Source organism: Rutilus rutilus (genome assembly GCF_951802725.1).
Source record: "Rutilus rutilus genome assembly, chromosome: 2".
Classification (NCBI taxonomy): Eukaryota; Metazoa; Chordata; class Actinopteri; order Cypriniformes; family Leuciscidae; genus Rutilus; species Rutilus rutilus.
Window position 1 is genome coordinate 47,077,722 of NC_140210.1, and position 27,670 is coordinate 47,105,391.

Here is a 27,670-nt window from a genome sequence, read left to right on the forward strand (position 1 = left end):
GATCATTGTAATGTGTGATTACAACCCCTTCACAGACGGGCAATAAAAAAAGGATTCATTTTATAAAAAAAGTTACATACAGCACCTTTAAGATTCCTGTCTTTAAAACAGTCTGCTTTAATTATAAACTGCTTTCATGATATCAATTTCATTTTATACTAGGCTATTTTCTAACATACAAAATGGAAATTCATGGTAGAAAAATGTAAAACTGTCAACAACAAAAAAAGTGTCACTAACAAACATCAGCAGGGTGAACAGGGTAATCTGGTACTAGTGCGGCACACTTTTCTCCATCACAAGCAGATCTATGCCAACATAACCTTCTTCTGGCTGTTATCATGCGTCTCATTTGCTGGTCTGAGGCGCTGAGGTGAAAATCACAGTAAAATATAGAAGTTTAAAGTCATCTAGATTCTCCCAGTTATTCTGATATTGAGTGTCTGTGAAACTGCTTTTGAGTTGTATTGCTTTCACTTTGAATAAAATGGTCATAACCATTATCACTATAGTAAACTGTATTTTTGGTTTTATTTCATTCTTGTGCATCTGTTGATTGCACTATGGCTATATTTGCTCCAGTCCAGCAGGGGCAGCAGAGAGCAGGTTTATCACACTGAAATGATCAGAGAGGAACAGAAACATCAGATTCAGGCACTTTCTGCTGTTTCCTGCATCATCAATACAAAGGTCTAGTTTGGCCTGTTTAAGGGTGTTTGAGTTTATTTGAGTGTTCATAGATTCCTCTTGTTGGCTTTTAAAGCTGATAACATGTGGCTGAATGTACAATACACAAACACAGTAGTATGAGTCTGCAGGGAGTTTTTTAAGTTGGACTGCAAGTCTTTGTTTGTGTTGAAGGCCAGTGTGAAATGAAACCACTTCCTGTTTAGGTTTAGCACTATTTAAAAAAACAGTCATCACTCTAAAGATCACACCTCATCTGTGAAGACATACTGTCAGACACAGCGAATAATGGATTCAGAGGACATTTATCAAAATGTTGAACGCAGAGATATTGAGGACACATTCGGACCTCAAACACCAATTCGCAGCCAGGATGAAGGAAAAGATGAAAAGCGCAGTAAGCAAAAAATGACTTTAAAGCAGAAATGGTGTCGCAGATGATGTTGTTAAAGGTGTCACTAATGTTTGAGGAAGTGTCACATACAATTTAAAAATTTTCTAAAAACATTGTCAATGTTTCTGCTTTTATATAATGTATTAATTACATTTACTTTTTCAATATGTTTGATCATCTTTAGATTGATATGATTCATATATATTTTTTTGTTGATATGAAAATTGGGTACATTTAGGAATATAGCGGGTGAATTGTGTATATAATATATATTATGATGTTATGATGAACAACTATATTAGGGTGACCATACGTCCTGTTTAACCAGGACATATCTGGCCAGGATTTCGAGATCGCCCAAAATGCCCGGGATTCGTCTTTTGCTTTCTACAGTCACCATTCATTATGTTTACATTATTACGTTATTTGACACTGACACGTACGTGCCAGCTTTGCAGGTCATGCATTCTGATTCACACGGATACGAAAACACAGGAATTTTCTTAGCAATGCTTACACGCACATCAGCCGATCACTTGTTTAGCGTTCATGTAAACACTACATTCAGATTAACCAATCGGAATTAATTCAGTACTACTGAATCAAAAGGTGTACATGTAAACAAAATGAATGGCGACGAGAAAGCAAAAGCCGAATCGCGGATATTTTGGGCGATCTCGAAATCCCGGCCGGACATGACCTGGAATATGGTCACCCTAAACTATATGCCTTTCTCCACTGACGTTCTGAGTTGTTTAAAGTGTTTCTGATGATGAGATGGCGAACAGGAACCTGGTTTGTGTAACATTAGCAACACATTATTAGCTGTTTGATAACATTGTCAGGTAAAAGGCTGATCATATTAATTACCTTTATGTGTCCGACACTGTAGAGTGATACATAAAACGCATTCTGATACATCGACTTGTAGACGAGCCTGTATAATTCACTCTTCCACTTCTTCTTCTGAATCAGTTTCTGGTTCAAAAATATATGGCTGAATTAAACCAATATTTCCAGTTGACATTGTGCAACGTTTACTACAGTAACGTAAAGTGGATCTCTGAAAGTGGTGCTCACTGCAGAGTACAGTGATTTGAGCTGCTGTGAGTGAGTGGAGACGGGGCTAAGATCGAAAACATCTCATTGACTTGGTTCTATGGGCATTTAAAACAGAGACAATCAAGGATATATGGAATTTTAATAATTGGACTAATACTACATCGAAACTACGAGTATACACAGAGTAAATTACATATATTTACAACAGAGACATATACGGATGAAAACATTACAAGACCAAACGGATAACAGATGAGAGAGGGAGAGGATGAAAGGGAGAAAGTGAAACTAAAGGTCAGGATGAGAGAGAGAGGATGGGTGAGCGAAAATGAAAGCAACCTGTGCGATCAGAGAAAGTACAGTTTAGGCAAAACTCACAGACAGCAACCTTTTGACAGACAACAAGGAATCAGATCACCTTGAAAAAGGGAATATACAACCTTGAGCAGCATTTAGATTTTGGTACTTGCATGTGGTCTGTTGTGTTGACACCCGAAGGCGCGTGTGTTGTTCTGAGTGGAGGCGTGCGTGTCTTCCGGTACTCGTGCGGTCGCGGGGATTTCAAAAGAGTCTTTTTCTTTGAGTTGAAGTTGCTGACGTTCGCTTCGCTGAACGTAGGGAGAGTCCGAAGATGAAAATAAAGAAAAGACTTAAAGAAAATAAAAGAGAAATGGAGAATGGAGAATGCTCCCAAAAAGGGAGCCATGGACCCAGAAAACCTCTCACCGAAAAAGTGCTCACTGAAGATTTCACGAGTCGGTCTTTATAAAACAAGATGGGTTCACACCTCTGTTCGGGCGAACAACCAATGAACATCCAAAGATCTGAAGCGGGAAAGCTCCATTTGTCTCTGGGGAAACACCCACTCGAGTGAGTTATGGTGTTGTCAAATTTGAGAAGATTTGCTCAAGACATGAAATGTGTCAAATGATACCAATTACTGCAGTTGGTTATCGAAATTCAACTCCGTTAGATTGAGAGCATTAGATTGAGAGCGTTCACACCAAACGCGAATTTGCGTCTGGCGCGAGTGATTTCAATGTTAAGTCAATGGTAAGACACGTTTACGCGCGTCTGGAGATCTTGCGGCGCGAATGAGGCGTTTAGCGCGGCGCGGTAGACGCGAATTCGCCTCATTCGCGCGAATGACGCGAATTGAGCGTTTGGCGCGTTACGCGCGAATTGTGCTTTTTGTGCATTCACGCGTTTGACGCGAATTCGCGTCTGCCGCCCGAGTTGAAAAATCTGAACTTCAGCGTCAATTCGCGCCGCGTTAACCAATCAGGAGCCTGCTTGATGCTGTGGCGGCAGGCCCGCTCGGAGTCACTCATTCAAAATGGAGGAGAGTTTAATTTTGGCAGTGAGCAGTCGGCCTGAGTTGTACGACAGTACTTCTTATTTCTATAGAGACAGGAATAAAAAGGACCTCGCTTGGAAGAGTGTCGGTAAGGAGATTGGGCAACCTGGTAAGTTGTAAATAAGTTACACATTTCACTTTTGAGTCACGTACAGACCTGCGTTTTTTTACAACTATTTTCCCCCTAATATACAGCTACTTTTTGCTAACAAGATAATGTGTTTATTCAGAGGACATGTGCAGGAAAAAATGGAAGAGCCTCAGGGACACATACCTGAAGGAGAAGAGGAAGGAGATGGATAATAAGAGGAGTGGGTCAGCAGCAGGGTCGGTGAAGAAGTGGAAGTACTCACAGATCCTGGGATTCCTCGACCCCTTCGTCACCCCAAGGGAGACCACCAGTAACATGGGGGGGGTCGAGGCCCAGGTCATGGAGTACAACCACCCCAGGGACCAGGGAGAGGGAGAGGCGGAAGCAGGGGATACGGAAATAGGTGAGTTTTCCAATTAAGCCAATTTACAAGGCATATGCTGTCATTGTTTACAGATGAATAGTATAATGTAATTTCTCTATGACTAGTAACATTTAATATTGTCTTGACAGAGCCTACTGATAATGAAGAGGCTGATCCAAGATCCCCTGCCGCTTCTCCTGTCTCCCCAGTCCCTGGTGCTTCGCCCCCTGCTGCTGCACCCACAGGTGTGTGAACATGTTACGTGCAGAAAACATCAGTACAGTATCCACTCATAGCTTTAACATTCACTAATAATCATTGTATTTGTAAATGCAGACTAAATTCTATTGCAATGTATGCCACCAATCATCTGCATACATACTTTTAAATTACTGTTCATTTGCATGTTTATGTTCCTGATGTTTATATGTCTTTATGTAAAATATGTTAAAGCAAGTTCAAAATAATTTCACACTTGTATTTAAGCACTGGCTATGTCACTCACACAGGCACAGATATTATTCTCCCAATATCTAGACAATTTTGTTATTTCAATTATCATCTTTCTGTCTTCTCATTGCACTGTGTGTTGTATTTTTGATTTCACAGGCCAACAGAGGAGGAGAGGCACCCGGCGGCCCCGTGACGGTACGTCAGAGGTGGAGCAGACGCTGCTCGAGCTCCTGAGGTGTCCTCCAGCTCCAGCTCCACCTCCACCGCCACCACCACCGCCACCACCACCACCACCGCTGTCTGCGGATGAACACTTCCTCCTCAGCCTTCTGCCTTTTCTGCAGAGCATGCCGCCTCAAACAAAAGAAATTGTCAAATTTAAAATGTATAAATTGGCAATGGAAAACAGCACCGTTGTGCTAAATTTGGAACAATTAGACCCCCACAGCCCATAGTAGGCTTTAAAATTTTTTTTAAATGAGGCAGCAGGCTCTGCAGGAAACGCAGAATGCCCTCCTTCCTCTTCTCCTTTGTTCCCTGAGGCTTTTCCACTCTTGCATCTTCCAAGCGAGGTCCTTTTTATTTCTGTCTCTGTATGCAAATAGTTTGTACAATATTGTATTTTTTAAAGTTTATTTTGTTATTTTAAATTTATAATCAAATTATTTTATGTTTGGCCTGAATAAATTATTTTGAAATATTATGACTAAATGCCTAGTGTGGTTCTAATGCACAACAAAGCAAGTGTTTTATCACATATATGACACATATTCATTTTGTATTGAATGCTATTTATTCCATATCTAAATCTTAATTATATGAAATAGTATTATAGTGTAGTGTGTCTACTACACTATAATAACAGAACAATAATAACTATAATAGTGTGTATACTTTAGTGTGTCTGAACAGTGTTGTGTGAGGAAAACAAAGAAATCACAGGACAGGTTAAATACTTTTGGAGGTTGGCTCCATTTATCATCAAAACAAAAATAACAGATTTTACAGTAATAACCTGAACAAAGGAGGAATGACATTGTTAACTATGAATGTGACACTGAACACTTGCAGTCATACATTTCTGAATTAGATGAACAACAAATATGGGATTGTTTATCATGTTATATTAATAATAGGCCTAAAAATGTATGTTTTTATCACTTTACCTTATAAACTAACGTGGAAAACCTACCATTTGAAAAAGTTAATGACTCAGGGTCATGTTGTGGTGCATGTTGTGGTGGACCTGACAGCCTGGAACTGGGCCAGCAGGAGTAGAGCAGACAGATAGACCAGACATGACCTGCAAACAGAGAGGAGGCAGAACAAAACAACATACAAACCAACAATCAACATATTGCATTTAATTAAAAAAAATAAAATTATATATATATATATATATATATATATATATATATATATATATATATATATATATATATATATATCCTCCTGGGACCCAGAAAAAAAAAGGTTTTTGAATTTAGTTTTTTTCCATGTCATCACACTGTTTAGAGCACAATAAACAAATGGTAAAAAAACATTTTTGAAAAATAATATTTTATTCATTCGTTATGCTATGTCCTCTGTAGTGGACGCCAGGACTAAGTTGTTTAAAAAATAAAATGACATGAAATTATATGTATAGGCAAAACCAATGGGATTTTTTTTCAATCACCAATAAATTTGGGGGTTTCAGGATTTTTTCAACCAAAATTTGTATAAAGATGATTCTCAACTATGTTATGAAAGAAATAACGGAATGAATCGATACACCATTTTACTTTATGCAATATGTGGGTAAAATGTCCATAAATTAATATTCCCATTCAATGCAATGTATATATAAACGGTATCTAATTTGCACCTTAATGTGTTCTTGGAGCAACATTTAATGAAAAAAGAAGTGTAATAATTGGAGTAATAATTGGCAACATTTTAATAATAATATCTAATATTTCATAGGAATATTGATGTATAATTTATTTCCATATCCACTTGTTGTGTCTCACAAAATGCCTGATAAACATGATTTAAGTCCTGGTGTCCTCTACAGTGGACACGTATGAAATCAACGCCCTGTTCTGTAACAGAAAGTAATTTTTTTTATTTGAAACCCCTTAACATTTTCCTGAGATGTTGTTTTATGAAATACAATTTGAAAAGTAGTCCAATTTAAATTATAATTACAATATATTATCATATTTCCATAAGAAGGCTACATTTGATCACTAAATTAATGTCAGACATTTTTAAAGACCAAGGAGAAGTTGTTTTCATGGTGAAACCTCCAAACATTTGGTATCTCTGAAAAGTCCTGAATGTGCTCTTTACAGGACACCCAGGTTGTGTCAGGTGACATGTATGATGTCAGAGAAATTCACTAAAATATAATGTCCACTACAGTGGACAAAAGTCTATTCTTGGGTCCCAGGAGGATATGTGTGTGTGTGTATATATATATATATATATATAAATAATGGAGGTAAAACTATTTTAAGATAGTCATGCTCTTTATAGGTTTGTGGGTGGCTCTTAAAAGAGCCGTTGTGGGGAAGTCGTGAGGAGGACTTCAAACACTACTCCGTCGGCTGCCATGGTACTGCTCCCTCCGCCGAGAAGTGTTCCATGAAGACATCCCTCACACGGACTGCCTCTCTGAAGGAGTTGTTTGCTGCAACCCGACCCAGACCTGGCAGTGGCTCCTCTCCAGCTTGTCCCGCGCCCCTCACAGCAGGTGCCTCTCTCCCCTCCGAACACCTCATGAAATTGTGGAGAACACACGTCGCCTTCACACACTTCTCCGCAACTTCAGGGTGGACCTCGATGAGCCGCCGGTACATCCTCCACTGTGAGGAGAGGATGCCAAAGGCGTTCTCCACCACCAGCCTGGCTCTGGAGAGACGGTAATTGAAGACACGCCTCTCTGGAGGAAGCGTGCGTCCAGGGAAGGGCCGCATGAGGTTCCTCCGCAGCGGGAACACCTCATCAGCCACAAAGACATGGGGCTGGGGTCCTCTGTCTTCAGCACCAGATAGAGGACGGTCAGGAGGCAGATGAAGAGTGCCAGCCTGGAGAGCCTGTCCAAAGGTGGAGTTCGCCAGAATCCCACCATCACTGGTCCTGCCGTACCCCCCAACATCAATCACCCGGAAGCGATACTTCGCATCCACAACTGCAAGCAGAACGATGGAGAACGTTCCCTTGTAGTTGTGGAACTGGGATCCTGAGTTTGGGGGTGCCTTCAGCACCACATGCTTCCCATCCACCGCTCCAACGCACAGAGGGAAGTTCCACCGCTCCTGAAATCCCTCTGCGATGGACCTCCAGTCTTCGGTGGTGGGCACAGCCATGTAGTCCTCCACAAGGCAGTCCCAGATGGCAGTCATTACCAGGGCGACGATCTGGCACACAGTGGAGACACCAACCCGGTAGCTGGACGCTATCGTTCTGAATGAGTCCCCTGTGGCAAGAAACCTAGAAAACATTTTTATAAATATTATTACAAGTACACTTGTAGTTACATATTCAACTATACAATCAACAGGTATCCTTTTAAACATGACAGTATCACGTCTGCCAAGAGAATAATTTCTAGGTTAATGTCTAGGTTATAGCAGTTAACTCAGTATCACTAGAAAGATCACTGTATTTATACAGAGAAACATGACAGTATCACGTCTGCCAAGAGAATAATTTCTAGGTTAATGTCTAGGTTATAGCAGTTAACTCGGTATCACTAGAAAGAGCGCCAACAGTGGTATCTGTCCCACAGTTTAAAAAAAACATTGATAGCATATTGAATATACTGTAAAATATCATATACATTTACTAACCGAAGACAGATGGACAGGCGCTCCGCAGCCGGGATAGAGCGCCTGTAGTTGGTGTCCTGGAGGGTGATCCTCGCTCCGATGCGGGACAGCAGGTCATCGAACTGGGCGCGGGACAGGCGGAAGTACCGCTGAAAGCGGCCGTCATCCAGGCGCAGCTCCTGGAGCAAATGATGAAACTCGCCGAACTGGGTTCGCCTCCGAAGGGTCTGATGGACCCAAATACGGCGACGATGATCCCTACGCCGCTGTTCTGCTCTCCAGAGCAAATACAGAGCGGTGACTCTCTCGATAAATGACCGATCAATAACAGACATCTTGTAAAAAGATGGCCGCCAACGGGGTTCGAAACTTTTGAAACTTTCGCCTCTGACGCGCGTGACGCGCGTAAATTTCGCTTCAAACTTTTGTTTTTACGCGCGTCAATTTCGCTCTTGACGCGCGAATGCACACAAAGTGGTCACGCGTATAACTAGACGCGGCAGGCGCGAATTTTGACGCAAATTCGCGTTTGGTGTGAACGCAGCATTACAGAGATATCAAACACATCACACGAAGATTGTAGGAACACCAAGTTACATAAGATATGCATAATTACAAACATTTTAAAGTTTGTTACATGGCTACAAGGCAATTGCCAGAGAACGTTGGTGAACATTCTCTAACTAAAACACTTATTGATTAAAGAATACATTTCAAAACCACACCTCTATTATAAAGCAAAACTAATCACACATACATATCGGAAGGTATACATTCAAGAGCATATTTCTATATGAAGTTGCACCCAAAGGATGTTTTGTGTGTGTGTGTGTGTGTATCCCAGCGGGCACCTTGATGTCAAAATTAGGTCAAGAAATAGGTCAAAAATGAAAGTCATATTGACGTCAAAGTGTTGATGTCAATTTGACGTCAAGAGTTTGACCTCTGCTGATGTCATTTTGCCAAACAAAAAGGTGAAACGCATGGCCGTACACTTATTACCAGCTTCACTTAAAACTAACCAGATTTACTTTATATAATTTCCATTTTTATGAAATCATTAAAATTTTGTATTTTAAAGTCACCATGATGGTGGTTAGCGTTTGCTTTAGTTGTGCTCTTGACCCTTCACTCTTTAATATAAAAGTTCTTTGGCTGCTATACTTGTTATAGTCAAAATAGTCATGAGAAGATAAAGTCAGGGGATGTTGGCTGTTTATAGATGATGATGCCAATACCATCATATAAATGCCTGATTCCCTAATCGTGTTCAGTGTCAAATGTTTTGATTATATAGAATTTATGGTTTTTATGACGTATTACAATAGAATCTATTTAATTTTACAGCATTAGAGCAATTTTGTTTATCGACGACTATAATGGATTTTAAAAACATCTAGTGCATTAAACATTTTCCTCTACATTATTACTTAACCATCAAGAATCAGTGTATGACTCTCAACAATGGTGACAATCAATGAAATGCTTCATGCCGCAGTGCATGCTGGGTACCACCATTCAAAACTCACCAAAATCTCCCAGCATGCATTGCAGCTTTAATAAATTATGCACCTGGAGTTGATCTGATTATTTGGATATTTTGTTTGATTGTCACCATTGTTGAGATTCATACGCTGTTTCTTGATGTCTGTGTGCGTCTAAGTAATGCCATAGATGACAGGGTTTTGTGCACTAAATAGTTTTTAAAAACCAAGTACATTATTTGATAAACAAAACTGCTAGACATGCTGTAGAATCAAACGACTTCTGTTATGAATAAAACAGTTTTGAAACCACAAGTCCTATATAATCAGAACATAAGACACTGAATAAGATCAGGGCTTCAGGCATTTACATGATGATATCATCGTCGTCATCATCATCAATAAACAGCCAACATCATCTGATCTCATTTTCTCATGGCTTTTTTAGCTACAACCACAGAGCTTTATAAACACACAGTTATAGCAGCCAGAGAAAATTTAATATTAAGAAGTCAAGGGTCAAGAACACAACTAAAGCAAACGCTAACCACCATCATGGTGACTTTAAAATGCAAAATATGATTTCATTAAACCGGAAATTAAATCTGGTTAGTGTAAGTGAAGCTGGTAATAAGTGTACGGCCATGCGTTTCACCTTTTTGTTTGGCAAAATGACTTATTATCAAACTCTTGATAGAGGTCAAACTCTTGACGTCAAATTGACATCAACACTTTGACGTCAATATGACTTTCATTTTTGACCTATTTCGTGACCTAATTTTGACATCAATTTGATGTCATATTGATGTTAAATTGACAACAAATGCCCACTGGGATGTGTATGTGTGTGTATGTCACATAGAAAGTTTCGTTATCTCTCTGTGGGTCCTTTTGAAGCTCCCTACAGGGAAGAAGAATGTTGGTTTCAGGTTCTGGAGTGTCTCTGAGGTGCAATTAGTGTCGTAAAAGTCCATTTGCTCCAGTCTCTCTGGAGCCGGCGTATAATTTGTATTTGTGAGTCAGGAGGTTACAAGCTTTAGTAAGCTTAGCAAAGAACGTTTTGGGAAGGACTGTGCTTAGAAAACACAGAGAGTCTGAATTTGTTAATTCAGGCCAAACGAATGAATGATTCAAATAGCCCAGTCGCTACAACTTAGCATTAAGTTTTCTGTATACACTGATATGTGTGTGTTTTGTCTGTGTTTGTCAGGAGGAAGCAGGTGTTTGGTGTTGAAGACAGTGTGTCTCGGGCTCATTTGTGTTCTTCTGCTGGTCTTCATCACACTGTACATCATCATCACAGCAGAGAGAGACCTGTTAAAGAGTTACAAGAACACAGTTGAAGAGTTCAATCACACTATCATCAGCTTACAGGACAAGAACACTGATCTAATGACTGAAAAAGACCAACTGAAGACCAACTTCAACTCTTTGAGTCAGAAGAAACTGGAGTTAGAAAGCAAAGTCACGTCTCTGAGTGAGGAACTGACGAGAGAAGTGTCTAAACGAGGTTTGTAAACATAACAACAGTTTTTTCTAAGTAATTAATTTTTTACTGTATATGTACACAGTTTTAAAAAGTGTTTATGTATGAAAATCTGTGTGGTCCAGGTTTTTTCTTCATATCCAGTGAGTTGAAGAGCTGGTCTGAGAGCAGGAAGTTCTGCAGAGATCGAGGAGCTGATCTGATCATTATCAACACTGAAGAGAAGCAGGTGAGTTTGTGTGAGTGTCTGTTAAACAATGAGAGGAATCACACTTATTCCTGCTTTTATTCACACAGAGGCGCATAACTTCATTAGTCAAGGAGAGAGTGTGGATTGGTTTGTCTGACATTGAGACTGAGGGGATCATGAAATGGGTGGATAATTCACCACTGAAACAAGGGTAAGTGATAAAACACTCACATAAAATCACTATGGATGTGTAGTCTCCCTGAAAAAAAAAGGAATATAGATATTTTAAAGGTGTGGTTGATTATGATTTCACTTTTTTAACTTTAGTTAGTGTGTAATGTTGCTGTTTGAGCATAAACAACATCTGCAAAGTTATAAATGCTCAAAGTTGAAAACAAAGGGAGATATTCACTTTTAAAGAAATTGCTTTTTAAGGACTACAACAAACGGCTGGTAGGGACTACACAACTTTCTCCTGGGTTATTTTTATTTATTTATTGTTTATTTGAATAGGGACAGATACAAAATAAACATAGATTATTACATAAAGAACAATCTGATGCATGTATCACAGTGTTTATAGCCATGGCTAATTCGCAACACCTGTCCCTAGAAGAGCTTTTTACAGTCAAGATAATGAATAAATAAAAAATAAAAAATTACAGCGAATACAATGAAATGTCCAGAAACCAGTTAGCACCAAGAGTGATAAGTATAATAAATAAACACATTCACTGGAACTCACACAGAAGCAAACCTCATATACACCCAGCTACACATCTCATATGGCATGATCACACTGCTGCTGCTATATGAACCAGGCTTTTGTTAGTTTTTTAAAGGTGGACAGTTTAGTTAAAGTCTTAATATTTGCCGGAAGACAGTTCCACAGATTGGCTCCTTTCACAGAAAAAACATTTTGGGCAAAAGATGTTTTACAAAATGGAACTTTACAGTCTCCACATGTGGCCGCTCTTGTTGATCTGGAGGTTTCCAGCCTGTTCACGAATTTACAAAGTGGCTCAGGTGCAAGTCCAGTCAGACATTTAAAAAACAACTTTATGTGTCTAAGATTAACAAAATTAACAAAATTTAAAAGTTTATGTTTACTCAAAATGTAACAGTGATGGAATCGAAGGGGCTTTTTATCTAAAATTTTTAAGGCACGGTTATAAAGCCTCTCAACAGGCTTTAGGGTAGTTTGGCTAGTCTGGGACCAAACAGTGGTGCAGTACGACAAGTGGGACATGATCATAGTATTCAGAAAGACATGAGCACATTCAAATGTTAGACTGCTCCTAATCAATCTGAAACAGTTCATACTGGCCTTCATTTTTCTTGATATATTTTTAATTTGACTTTTAAAATTTAGATGAGAATCTAAAATCACTCCTAAATATTTTTCTTGTTCTACCTGATGGATGAGCTCACCATTAATTTTAACGTTAAGGTCATTTATTATCCTCGTTCTTTTCATAGAAAAACACATTGATTTAGTTTTCCTCAAATTAAGTGTTAAACATGATTTATTTAGCCAATTAGACACTTTCTCGAGACTTTTGGTCAGTGTACTGCCGATAACAATAGGGCTCTTGCCGGACACATAAACCACAGTGTCATCGGCATACATCTGAAGGCCTACCTCAGGACAAACTTCAGGCAGCTCGTTCACATACAGGCTGAAGAGAACAGGCCCCAGTATGGTTCCCTGAGGGATTCCGGTCTTAATTTTACATGGGGCAGATTTTACATGATCAATAACTACACATTGTTCTCGGCCCTGTAAGTATGACTCGAACCATAATAATGCCTGGTGTGACATATTGTACGATGACAGTTTTGAGATAAGACGGCTATGGTTTACTGTATCGAATGCCCTCTTTAAGTTAGTGACATCACTAACCCTAGAATTTACATAAACCCCACCCCCTGAACACGATTTATAGATAATCAAGACAGAATATGCTAATCAATGACTAGAAGATAACTAAACATAAGCTACATAAATTCCTCAACTAACCATTCAGAAACGTCCTATTGCATTCTACATGTTGTCAGTTCTTCAAGTCTCTCCGTCTTTGTCTGATTCCGGTTTGAACATAAAAGGCTAAAAGCTTTTGAAATTTTCAGTGCATGTCTGTGTGAGTGCAAGCTCTTGAAGCTCCGCCCTCTGTGCCGTGAGCAGCAGCTCATTTGCATTTGTACCGCTGAAAGCGGCCGTCATCCAGGCGCAGCTCCTGGAGCAAATGATGAAACTCGCCGAACTGGGTTCGCCTCCGAAGGGTCTGATGGACCCAAATACGGCGACGATGATCCCTACGCCGCTGTTCTGCTCTCCAGAGCAAATACAGAGCGGTGACTCTCTCGATAAATGACCGATCAATAACAGACATCTTGTAAAAAGATGGCCGCCAACGGGGTTCGAAACTTTTGAAACTTTCGCCTCTGACGCGCGTGACGCGCGTAAATTTCGCTTCAAACTTTTGTTTTTACGCGCGTCAATTTCGCTCTTGACGCGCGAATGCACACAAAGTGGTCACGCGTATAACTAGACGCGGCAGGCGCGAATTTTGACGCAAATTCGCGTTTGGTGTGAACGCAGCATTACAGAGATATCAAACACATCACACGAAGATTGTAGGAACACCAAGTTACATAAGATATGCATAATTACAAACATTTTAAAGTTTGTTACATGGCTACAAGGCAATTGCCAGAGAACGTTGGTGAACATTCTCTAACTAAAACACTTATTGATTAAAGAATACATTTCAAAACCACACCTCTATTATAAAGCAAAACTAATCACACATACATATCGGAAGGTATACATTCAAGAGCATATTTCTATATGAAGTTGCACCCAAAGGATGTTTTGTGTGTGTGTGTGTGTGTATCCCAGCGGGCACCTTGATGTCAAAATTAGGTCAAGAAATAGGTCAAAAATGAAAGTCATATTGACGTCAAAGTGTTGATGTCAATTTGACGTCAAGAGTTTGACCTCTGCTGATGTCATTTTGCCAAACAAAAAGGTGAAACGCATGGCCGTACACTTATTACCAGCTTCACTTAAAACTAACCAGATTTACTTTATATAATTTCCATTTTTATGAAATCATTAAAATTTTGTATTTTAAAGTCACCATGATGGTGGTTAGCGTTTGCTTTAGTTGTGCTCTTGACCCTTCACTCTTTAATATAAAAGTTCTTTGGCTGCTATACTTGTTATAGTCAAAATAGTCATGAGAAGATAAAGTCAGGGGATGTTGGCTGTTTATAGATGATGATGCCAATACCATCATATAAATGCCTGATTCCCTAATCGTGTTCAGTGTCAAATGTTTTGATTATATAGAATTTATGGTTTTTATGACGTATTACAATAGAATCTATTTAATTTTACAGCATTAGAGCAATTTTGTTTATCGACGACTATAATGGATTTTAAAAACATCTAGTGCATTAAACATTTTCCTCTACATTATTACTTAACCATCAAGAATCAGTGTATGACTCTCAACAATGGTGACAATCAATGAAATGCTTCATGCCGCAGTGCATGCTGGGTACCACCATTCAAAACTCACCAAAATCTCCCAGCATGCATTGCAGCTTTAATAAATTATGCACCTGGAGTTGATCTGATTATTTGGATATTTTGTTTGATTGTCACCATTGTTGAGATTCATACGCTGTTTCTTGATGTCTGTGTGCGTCTAAGTAATGCCATAGATGACAGGGTTTTGTGCACTAAATAGTTTTTAAAAACCAAGTACATTATTTGATAAACAAAACTGCTAGACATGCTGTAGAATCAAACGACTTCTGTTATGAATAAAACAGTTTTGAAACCACAAGTCCTATATAATCAGAACATAAGACACTGAATAAGATCAGGGCTTCAGGCATTTACATGATGATATCATCGTCGTCATCATCATCAATAAACAGCCAACATCATCTGATCTCATTTTCTCATGGCTTTTTTAGCTACAACCACAGAGCTTTATAAACACACAGTTATAGCAGCCAGAGAAAATTTAATATTAAGAAGTCAAGGGTCAAGAACACAACTAAAGCAAACGCTAACCACCATCATGGTGACTTTAAAATGCAAAATATGATTTCATTAAACCGGAAATTAAATCTGGTTAGTGTAAGTGAAGCTGGTAATAAGTGTACGGCCATGCGTTTCACCTTTTTGTTTGGCAAAATGACTTATTATCAAACTCTTGATAGAGGTCAAACTCTTGACGTCAAATTGACATCAACACTTTGACGTCAATATGACTTTCATTTTTGACCTATTTCGTGACCTAATTTTGACATCAATTTGATGTCATATTGATGTTAAATTGACAACAAATGCCCACTGGGATGTGTATGTGTGTGTATGTCACATAGAAAGTTTCGTTATCTCTCTGTGGGTCCTTTTGAAGCTCCCTACAGGGAAGAAGAATGTTGGTTTCAGGTTCTGGAGTGTCTCTGAGGTGCAATTAGTGTCGTAAAAGTCCATTTGCTCCAGTCTCTCTGGAGCCGGCGTATAATTTGTATTTGTGAGTCAGGAGGTTACAAGCTTTAGTAAGCTTAGCAAAGAACGTTTTGGGAAGGACTGTGCTTAGAAAACACAGAGAGTCTGAATTTGTTAATTCAGGCCAAACGAATGAATGATTCAAATAGCCCAGTCGCTACAACTTAGCATTAAGTTTTCTGTATACACTGATATGTGTGTGTTTTGTCTGTGTTTGTCAGGAGGAAGCAGGTGTTTGGTGTTGAAGACAGTGTGTCTCGGGCTCATTTGTGTTCTTCTGCTGGTCTTCATCACACTGTACATCATCATCACAGCAGAGAGAGACCTGTTAAAGAGTTACAAGAACACAGTTGAAGAGTTCAATCACACTATCATCAGCTTACAGGACAAGAACACTGATCTAATGACTGAAAAAGACCAACTGAAGACCAACTTCAACTCTTTGAGTCAGAAGAAACTGGAGTTAGAAAGCAAAGTCACGTCTCTGAGTGAGGAACTGACGAGAGAAGTGTCTAAACGAGGTTTGTAAACATAACAACAGTTTTTTCTAAGTAATTAATTTTTTACTGTATATGTACACAGTTTTAAAAAGTGTTTATGTATGAAAATCTGTGTGGTCCAGGTTTTTTCTTCATATCCAGTGAGTTGAAGAGCTGGTCTGAGAGCAGGAAGTTCTGCAGAGATCGAGGAGCTGATCTGATCATTATCAACACTGAAGAGAAGCAGGTGAGTTTGTGTGAGTGTCTGTTAAACAATGAGAGGAATCACACTTATTCCTGCTTTTATTCACACAGAGGCGCATAACTTCATTAGTCAAGGAGAGAGTGTGGATTGGTTTGTCTGACATTGAGACTGAGGGGATCATGAAATGGGTGGATAATTCACCACTGAAACAAGGGTAAGTGATAAAACACTCACATAAAATCACTATGGATGTGTAGTCTCCCTGAAAAAAAAAGGAATATAGATATTTTAAAGGTGTGGTTGATTATGATTTCACTTTTTTAACTTTAGTTAGTGTGTAATGTTGCTGTTTGAGCATAAACAACATCTGCAAAGTTATAAATGCTCAAAGTTGAAAACAAAGGGAGATATTCACTTTTAAAGAAATTGCTTTTTAAGGACTACAACAAACGGCTGGTAGGGACTACACAACTTTCTCCTGGGTTATTTTTATTTATTTATTGTTTATTTGAATAGGGACAGATACAAAATAAACATAGATTATTACATAAAGAACAATCTGATGCATGTATCACAGTGTTTATAGCCATGGCTAATTCGCAACACCTGTCCCTAGAAGAGCTTTTTACAGTCAAGATAATGAATAAATAAAAAATAAAAAATTACAGCGAATACAATGAAATGTCCAGAAACCAGTTAGCACCAAGAGTGATAAGTATAATAAATAAACACATTCACTGGAACTCACACAGAAGCAAACCTCATATACACCCAGCTACACATCTCATATGGCATGATCACACTGCTGCTGCTATATGAACCAGGCTTTTGTTAGTTTTTTAAAGGTGGACAGTTTAGTTAAAGTCTTAATATTTGCCGGAAGACAGTTCCACAGATTGGCTCCTTTCACAGAAAAAACATTTTGGGCAAAAGATGTTTTACAAAATGGAACTTTACAGTCTCCACATGTGGCCGCTCTTGTTGATCTGGAGGTTTCCAGCCTGTTCACGAATTTACAAAGTGGCTCAGGTGCAAGTCCAGTCAGACATTTAAAAAACAACTTTATGTGTCTAAGATTAACAAAATTAACAAAATTTAAAAGTTTATGTTTACTCAAAATGTAACAGTGATGGAATCGAAGGGGCTTTTTATCTAAAATTTTTAAGGCACGGTTATAAAGCCTCTCAACAGGCTTTAGGGTAGTTTGGCTAGTCTGGGACCAAACAGTGGTGCAGTACGACAAGTGGGACATGATCATAGTATTCAGAAAGACATGAGCACATTCAAATGTTAGACTGCTCCTAATCAATCTGAAACAGTTCATACTGGCCTTCATTTTTCTTGATATATTTTTAATTTGACTTTTAAAATTTAGATGAGAATCTAAAATCACTCCTAAATATTTTTCTTGTTCTACCTGATGGATGAGCTCACCATTAATTTTAACGTTAAGGTCATTTATTATCCTCGTTCTTTTCATAGAAAAACACATTGATTTAGTTTTCCTCAAATTAAGTGTTAAACATGATTTATTTAGCCAATTAGACACTTTCTCGAGACTTTTGGTCAGTGTACTGCCGATAACAATAGGGCTCTTGCCGGACACATAAACCACAGTGTCATCGGCATACATCTGAAGGCCTACCTCAGGACAAACTTCAGGCAGCTCGTTCACATACAGGCTGAAGAGAACAGGCCCCAGTATGGTTCCCTGAGGGATTCCGGTCTTAATTTTACATGGGGCAGATTTTACATGATCAATAACTACACATTGTTCTCGGCCCTGTAAGTATGACTCGAACCATAATAATGCCTGGTGTGACATATTGTACGATGACAGTTTTGAGATAAGACGGCTATGGTTTACTGTATCGAATGCCCTCTTTAAGTTAGTGACATCACTAACCCTAGAATTTACATAAACCCCACCCCCTGAACACGATTTATAGATAATCAAGACAGAATATGCTAATCAATGACTAGAAGATAACTAAACATAAGCTACATAAATTCCTCAACTAACCATTCAGAAACGTCCTATTGCATTCTACATGTTGTCAGTTCTTCAAGTCTCTCCGTCTTTGTCTGATTCCGGTTTGAACATAAAAGGCTAAAAGCTTTTGAAATTTTCAGTGCATGTCTGTGTGAGTGCAAGCTCTTGAAGCTCCGCCCTCTGTGCCGTGAGCAGCAGCTCATTTGCATTTAAAGGAACAGACACAAAACGGTGCGTTTTTGCTCACCCTCAAAAAGTGACAATTTTAACATGCTATATAAAAATATCTGTGGAGCTAAAACTTCACATACACACTCTGGGGACATCAAAGACTTATTTTACATCTTGTGAAAAGGGCATTATATGAGGTTCATTCTTGTGTTACGCAGCACGTTTGATCTTCAGCAAGAACCAATGAGGTTCATTCTCATGTTACGCAGCACGTTTGATCTTCAGCAAGAACCAATGAGGTTCATTCTCATGTTACGCAGCATGTTTGATCTTCTACAAGAACCAGTGAGGTTCATTCTCGTGTTACGCAGCACGTTTGAGCTTCAGCAAGAACCAATGAGGTTCATTCTCGTGTTACGCAGCACGTTTGATCTTCTACTAGAACCAATGAGGTTCATTCTCGTGTTACGCAGCACGTTTGATCTTCTACTAGAACCAATGAGGTTCATTCTCGTGTTACGCAGCACGTTTGATCTTCTACTAGAACCAATGAGGTTCATTCTCATGTTACGCAGCACGGTTGAGCTTCAGCAAGAACCAATGAGGTTCATTCTCGTGTTTCACAGCACGTTTGAGCTTCTGCAAGAACCAATGAGGTTCATTCTTGTGTTACGCAGCACGTTTGATCTTCTACAAGAACCAATGAGGTTCATTCTTGTGTTACGCAGCACGTTTGATCTTCTACAAGAACCAGTGAGGTTCATTCTCGTGTTACGCAGCACGTTTGAGCTTCAGCAAGTACCAGTGAAGTTCATTCTCGTGTTACGCAGCACGTTTGATCTTCAGCAAGAACCAATGAGGTTCATTCTCGTGTTACGCAGCACGTTTGATCTTCTACAAGAACCAATGAGGTTCATCCTCGTGTTACGCAGCACGTTTGAGCTTCAGCAAGAACCAATGTGGTTCATTCTCGTGTTACGCAGCACGTTTGAGCTTCAGCAAGAACCAGTGAGGTTCATCCGGATGTGTGCACCCAGAAAACCATATATTACACTTTTAGACTGATATTGCTTTAAAATGTATGCAGACAATAAACGTGTATGATGATGAAGAACTGCAATGCCATATGAGCGTGATCGAGATATTATAATCAAAACTAAACATTCTGGGGACGCCAGAGACTTATATCACTTCTTGTAAAAACAGGCATAATAGGTCACCTTTAAATAACAATAATATTCTCTCTTATTAGTTATAACCGTTACAGATGCGTTTGTAAGGCTCACGCTCGATCGGCCCCAAGTCCGGCATCCGACCAGCGCGGAAGGTCTCTACGTGTTACTGTCTTTTCTCGAGGCAAAGTATTTTTTGATTAAATGCAATACATTTGAATATGTATTTTCTCATTATTTCATCTGACTCCATAAATGAAAAGGTTTTAATGATATCTGTGAACCCGACATTAAAATACATGATGCAAAGAATTTTGGTCATTCTTAGCATCATGGGCCAACTTGAGTTACAAAAAGGCCCCTATCTTCTCGTTGCATTCCATTATATAGACAGAACTCCTTTTGGGGGTGTGAGACCATTTGCCAGGAGACCACCTTCCTTTGTGTGCCAGTTATCCCTAAACTCTTAAAAACCTTATTACCTTTAGTTTTACTTATTTGGAAATGAGTCATTTGTACACAGCAAAAACTCCAGTGTTAAATTAACACTCCTGGGAGTGTATATGAGTCCACACTCAAGAGTGTAAAGTGTTCAAATATGAGTGTAAAATTAACACTCAATAGTGTTAAAGTTAATGAGATAATTAAGTGATTAATTTAGTGATGATTGAGCATTATTGAAGACACCTGATGTTAACAAGCAGAATCACTGAAGGAGAAAATCACAAATTGAAAGTCACCATTATGGTGATCAGTGTTTGCTTTAGTTGTTTGTGTTTATGTTTACTTTAAATTTTGTTTACTTTAAATATGTTTACTTTAAATTTTGCTTGTCTGCTGTTATTGATTTATAACAGTCAGATGAACAAAGAGACAATGTGATCTGATGGTGTTGGTTATGTTTTGACATAATCATGTTGTGATCCGAAAAATTAAACTTATTGAGATAGTTTGGTTTAACTTGTTAATTACAGCAACTCTGTGATTCTACAGCATATGATTTTCAGCATTTTTCATATAATCCAAAATATTTAATAAACATTGTTCTGATCAAAAGACTTTCAAATGAATTTAATTAGAAACACACATCAATAATCAGCCTGTGAATCTCAACAATGGTTACAATAATAAAGCATGTTGCAGTGGCTGCCACCAATCACAACTCATTAATGGCTCCCATCATGCATTGCGGTATGAATAAATTATGATCTGAATTGTCTATGTAATTTACTTTTCCTAATTGAATATTCTGCTCGTCACCATTGTTGAGATGCATAGACTGAATCTTGACGTCTGTGTGTGCCTAAAAGAAAGTTTTTTTTTTAAAAACAACTTTTAAGAAATCCTTTGTATTATATCTAAAATTCTGGATATTTATGCAGAATCACAGTTATTCTGTAATCAACAACATAAAACTTCGTCAGAAATAAGGGTCTTAATGAGTTCAGTGATCAAGTTCAAATGATGATTGTCATAATATAACCAACACCATCAGATCACTTTTTTTTCTTTGTTCATCTGTCAGTTATAACTCAGATACAACATCCAAACAAAATCTAAAGTAAACATATAAGGGTCAAGAGCCCAACTAAAGCAAACACTGATCACCATAATGGTAACTTACACTTTGTGATTTTCTCCTTCAGTGATTCTGCTTGTTAACATCAGGTGTCTTCAATAATGCTCAGTCATCACTAAATTAATCACTTAACTATCTCATTAACTTTAACACTCTTGAGTGTTAATTTAACACTCATATTTTAACTCTTTACACTCTTGAGTGTGGACTCATATACACTCCCAGGAGTGTTAATTTAACACTGGAGTTTTTGCTGTGACAGTTGCACTGAGACATTTCAAATGATACCAAAATGTACAATACTTGAGGACAATCATTCACATTAAACTATATATTTTCTTGGGTGAATTCAGGTGATCTGAGCATGAGAGAGGGGAGGGGGGAGGGGGGGGGGGGGGGGGGGGGGGTGAGGGATGAGGGAAAGAGATGTAGATTAGGAAGACTCGGAGGTGAGACTTTCGTCTTGATAGTGCACAAGGGGGAGTTCAAATGTTAATTTCCAGAGAGGTCCTTTGTCCTCTCAGGGTCTGGTGGTCGCTCTTCAACCAGACTGTTTGGCATTTTCTAATTTCTCAATTCTTACACGTTTAATTGAATAAAAAAAATTGATAATCACAACCTTTATAAATTAGACACAGCTCTTCCACAAACATGACAAGAACCATAATTTATTATTTCCATATATTCTATTGATAAATTATCCTCTGTTTTTCCTTTTTTTATTTATTTAACTATTCATGAAACGTGCTATTCTGGTGCTATGAATATTGTTGTCTCTTTTATTATGAATAGCTTGTTAAGCTGCTCGTTTGTTGTTTGCTGAATGGATAAAAAAATTGATTGAACATTTGGGGTTCAGAGTAACTGAAAATCTGACACAATTTATTCAGGTTTTGGTCAAAAGGTGAGCCGAATAGCTATGTTGCAGATGAGGACTGTATTGAAGTGATGCCTACAAAAGACCCTGTGAACAACTGGAATGATCATCCCTGCTCAGAGAAGAGGAAGGGGATTTGTGAGAACTAGGTTTTATCTGGTGTTGCTTTGTTTTTGCTTCTATTATTTTAGTGATATTTTCTTTTTTATTGTGAATTTCTTCCAGCTGATGTTCATATGAATTTGTTAGAAAGAAAATGTAAAATTATCATTATTTTCTCATTGCTATAATAAACTCTCAACATCCAGTTTCTCACAATGTGAATTAGGGTGATCTGGGACACCAAACCTCTGATGCGTTCATGTCTTGCACCATCACAAGAAGCTCTATGTCAACATGATCTTATTCTGTTATCATTCATCTAATTTGTTGGTCTGAAGTGTTGAGCTGAAAATCACAGTAAAATGTCTAAAGTCTCCCAAGATTGCTCTGATTCACCCTATTATTGTGATATTGAGTGTCTGCGAAACTGCTTTGGCGTTGTATTGGTTTCACTTTCAATAAAATAGCCAATAAGTAAATTGTATTTTTGTTCTTATTTCAAATTTCATTCTTTTGTATCTGGTCTATTGCAATATTATATGCCAAGGTGTCAAGTAACGAAGTACAAATACTTCGTTACCCACAAAATTTTGGGTATCTATAGGCTACTTTATTGGAGTAATTATTTTTCAGCCGACTTTTTACCTCTACTTTTTACATTTTCACGCAATTATCTGTACTTTCTACTCCCTACGTTTTAAAAATAGCCTCGTTACTCCTATTTCATTTCGGCAATTGTTTTCATTCTGGCTTGTCAAAAAAAAAGAAACGATCCAAATAAATAGCGCCATCCGGATAGAGTGCATTTGATTGTGGTTGGATGGGAAGTATAAACATGTACCATTCCGACACCCAATAGTTTGTATGCGATCCATCGTGTCTGCCTCTAAAGTTTGACTTTTTGCACCATCGGTGTTGCCAGATGTTGTAAAAAAAGGGTTAGACAAGAGGTAAATTAATTTGTTTCTTCTTCTAAGCTGTCCCAGACGTAGGCTAGGTGCTACTTTTAGGGCTAAAATGCTTTGTGAATTACTCTTAGTAAAACATTAGGAGTCTAAAGTTAGACTGTTAGAGTGACACACCCATTGTTTTTAGGAGTTTCTCTTAAATTCACTAGTTAGGAGCTACTTGTAGCCACTTATAATGTTTCATAAGAAAAGCAATAGGCTAAATTTTTTTTATTAACATTCTGGTTAGGGACTGTTCGTTTTTTATTTAAGGGGCTACCGGAGGAGTTTTGAGATCTATAGTCAAAATAGACTTAGATAAATGTATTTAATTAAATACTACTATTTTTCACAGTCATCTTTTTACTTTAAAGGGGTCATATAATTCCATTTTTGTACAAGCTAATATGATTCTTTAGGGTCTAAATTAAAAGTTTGTAATATACTTTAATTAAAAATTCTCATTAGTATTGTAAGAAAACACTAATTTTACCTGGTCAAAAACAGCTCTGTTTTCAGCACGCCGTTTAAGTGCATGTGTCTTTAAATGATAATGAGCTTTGCTCACCCCGCCCCTCTGTTCTGTGCGTACACCGTAACACAATAACCATAACGCGTTGTTCATTATAAACGTGGGATTATGAATTATATTGAGAACGTTGTACATAGAAAACATGCCGTAATGTACCCTGAGTGTAAACAGCCGCATTCATCGTGAAGCGTGCAGCAAGCGATTTGCAAAGATTTATATAAATATTAATATAAAGGTTAATAAAACGTTACACTCACTTCTTCTTCTGGAGGTGCAGCAGGAACACGAATAGTTGATACCGATCCTTTTTTAAGGAGCAGCTACTTAGCAAGCTTTATATTGACCTAGTTTGTAAAGCAGCTGGTGTGTGAAATGATTCGCGCAAACATGAAAACATTGACGTTGATCGTGGGGAATATTCCCTTCGAAAACAAACTCAGCCACTGCGTCTTCAGCGGTTCGGATTTAGGAACATCAAAATGACTGCTGTGTTCCTTATTGCACCCAAGAACAGAACACCACAATCGCTTAGACGCCATTCTGCTCATAGACAGTGCTCCAGCGTATCAACAATGACCGCGCCGGTCCGTGCGGACTATGATTATTTACCATGACTATGATATTTTATAATGTTTCCTGGGGTGCCCTTATAATGTAAGTATGTTTTTAAGATAATTTTTTTAAATAATTTAGAAATAAAAGGCAGTTTTCCTAGCCTGATTTTAGCCTCTGATTTGAACGCTCTGTTTGAAGGGGCGTGTCTGCTGTGAGACTTCAGTGTAAACGCCCACTGCTGTGATTGGCTGACATGCTTGCATATGAAATAGCTAGCATTACATGTGGAACTCTCTCCAAAACTTTTACTATTACAGCTATTATACATTTTTACTATTACAGCTATCGAGATTAACGAATCGTGAGAAGTTTAAGTATTTAGATCTATTCCCATCACATAAAAGGTTGCAATGATGAGCATTGAGGAGATGACAGCCTGTTGATCGCGTGAATGGAGATCTTATCATTGCAACACAGTTTCTGCACTCTCACTAATGATTTCACCAATGCAAACATGAGGTAAGTACAGTAAGAGCTGCGTTGTGCAGCGTAACAGCGTCATTGATTTCATAACGAGTGTTGGCAAGTGTCCAGATAAACTCGCGCTGTGTGATTGACAGCTTGGGCGATTGGAAAGGGATTGTTCTTTGATCGCTTTCTGTATATTTTAATCACATTTTAAATAAGATTATTTTCATCCTACCAAGAGAAACGATGTGAAGTTGATATTTTAGTCACTGGCTTGATTTACTGATGCATAAACAGTATTGAACAATTTTGAGAGAAAGATTATCTGTCTGAACAATTACACATCAGAAATTCACATAACCCACTGGTTCTTCAGAGGTTCGGATGAAGGAACTAAAAAAATACTTTTGTGTTCATTTGTACATCCAAACACTGAGCAACTGCCATGCTTCGCTCATTTGCAAGCCATGATGTCTCTCGAGGAAAAACCAATATCACGCTCGTGCAGCTCATTTTCTCATGGCGGGCCAACTTATCTTTGCGGGCAAAGAAGAGAAAGGGGAGGTAACCTTTCTCCTTATAACGACATAAGGGGAAGATTTCTAGATTCGCCCGTTTGAGCTTTCATTTTCTCAAAAATACCCAGGGCTTAGTTTATACAAAACAAAATGTCTAGCCACTGGGGGACCATAGGCAGGCTAGGGGAAATCATATTAAAGTTAAAAAACCTCATAAAGTGAAATTTTCATGTCATGGGACCTTTAAGAGCTCAACTTATGGAAACACTAATCACTGTTATGGTGACTTCAAATAAAACACATTAGAGTTAAAGGTACAATATGCAAGATTTTCTGCCGCTAGAGGGCGCTATATTCCAAACAACAACAACAACAGCGTAGCTTGATGACGATGTAAAGGAGCGTGGAATGATTGGAACTGTCATTTTCAACTCCACCGTGGATGTAAATCAGTCAGACGGGTATCGAAAAATCATGTTCATGGATGAGGTAAAGTTCTATTTTTATAAATGTTACGTTTAATGACATGCTTTTATTTCATTAAAATGAATTAACCGCAAGAAAAGTAAGGTTTATGTGGCAAGGGGGGCGTGATCTAGCGAAGTCTGTGACGGGAGAGAGGATCGGGAGACAGGTGCGGCGTAAGTGGGTCAAGTGCAAAGGACAAACACCTGTGTCTTGTTTCAGTGATTGGCGTGGAGAAATCGCATATAAGGGATGGGGAAACCTCATTAATGGAGAGAGACACGCGGAGATCTGTGGGCTGAGAGCGTGAGTGCGGGAAGCGCGAGGACACGATCGCTGTTACATTGGACTTTGGACTTTGCTGCTACAGCACTGTGTGTGCGACTTTTTGTTGTTGGTTTTCTTTCATTTATAAATAAATACGCCCACAGCTCCGCAAGCCGACCCTGTCCTCTTCCTTCCTTGAATTTGAATTTTGTTACAGTTTAATTAAATTGGTTATCATAGATGTTACTGTATTTGTCGAATTCATTGTTGTGATAACGCTGCGCAGTTTTACGTGTTCTAAACAATTGTTGTAAAAGTACATTCGAACATACCCACATCATTTGCCAAAATACTGATTAATCTTTATGTATAACACATGCTATATGTACCAAAGTTCAGATGTTATGAGAAGAAGGAGGCGGGAACCGGCGAACATTCATGACACATTTTAATGATAAAAATAAAACAAATACAAAACGAAAGTAAAAGACAGCAGCCCCTCACGGACAACTGCTGTCACAATAAAACAAAACACAACACAAGTTCAGGCCTGTCCTCTCTCGCTCTTCACTGTCGTTGCTCTCCCTTTATGCTTCCGCTCCTCCGTGAGAGATACGAGACCGGTGCGTCACGCAGGTGTCGCTCATCATTAATCATGCCACCGGCCTCGCGCCGCTCTCTCCCGGCCCTCGGCCTCGTCCTGCTCGCCACACTATATTTATTTACATGGCCATAAACACCAGACATGATAAACAATGTCAATAAACTAAACACAAACCTAAAGCAATAATACCCGTACGTTGACGTTTATGGGACTTGTATTTGTCGACAGAACCAGCTGCAATCGGTAAAGAATAATTGTGTTCCATAACGACTGCACGAAACAAGCTAACGTTTGTTGCTTGATAGACGCTACAACTACAACTTCCGCATTTGTCCAGGACTCCACGTACGAGCGGAAGCCGAGGGTAACGCGGATATGACGCCATTGACTGGCGACTCCCAGCTCACCCCTGCTCTAACGCCCCGTTTCCTTGGTTAAAATCGCAATTTCCTCACGATTTAAAAATAGTTGGAAACATTTGGGATATTGTAAGTAATCAACTTAACAAAATATATAACACTGGCCTTGTGATTTTGGGATATTTTAATGCAAAAATCGTACATATTGTACCTTTAAACCTCTATTAATTCTCAATAAAAACTTTTGTAGACGTCTGACAGAAATAAAGTCAGTCTGGTTAGTAATAAGTGAAGCTGGTAATGCTGTTTGTGGAGTTGTTTAATCCTCCTCTGCTGAGATCTTCACAGATTTAATGTCTTCTTTTCTCTTCAGTTGATTTCATCTCAGGCTGTGGCTGAAGTCAGTTGTAGTTCTTGTGCTTCTGCTCGTCTCTTTTTCTGTTCTCTTCTTTTCTTCAGTGAT

The 27,670-nt window shown here is 38.6% G+C and overlaps 1 protein-coding gene across 1 annotated transcript; it reads left to right on the forward strand.

Moving 5' to 3' along the window:
* The first annotated feature begins 940 nt into the window (after positions 1-940).
* LOC311285823 (uncharacterized protein) lies at positions 941-22,968 on the forward strand. The gene is made up of 8 exons (XM_084401627.1): positions 941-1,084; positions 10,918-11,217; positions 11,319-11,422; positions 11,491-11,594; positions 16,136-16,435; positions 16,537-16,640; positions 16,709-16,812; positions 22,404-22,968. The coding sequence occupies exons 1-5, from the start codon at positions 976-978 to the stop codon at positions 16,266-16,268; spliced, it is 750 nt and encodes a 249-aa protein (XP_084257753.1). The 5' UTR covers positions 941-975; the 3' UTR covers positions 16,269-16,435; positions 16,537-16,640; positions 16,709-16,812; positions 22,404-22,968.
* The last annotated feature ends 4,702 nt before the right edge of the window (positions 22,969-27,670 follow it).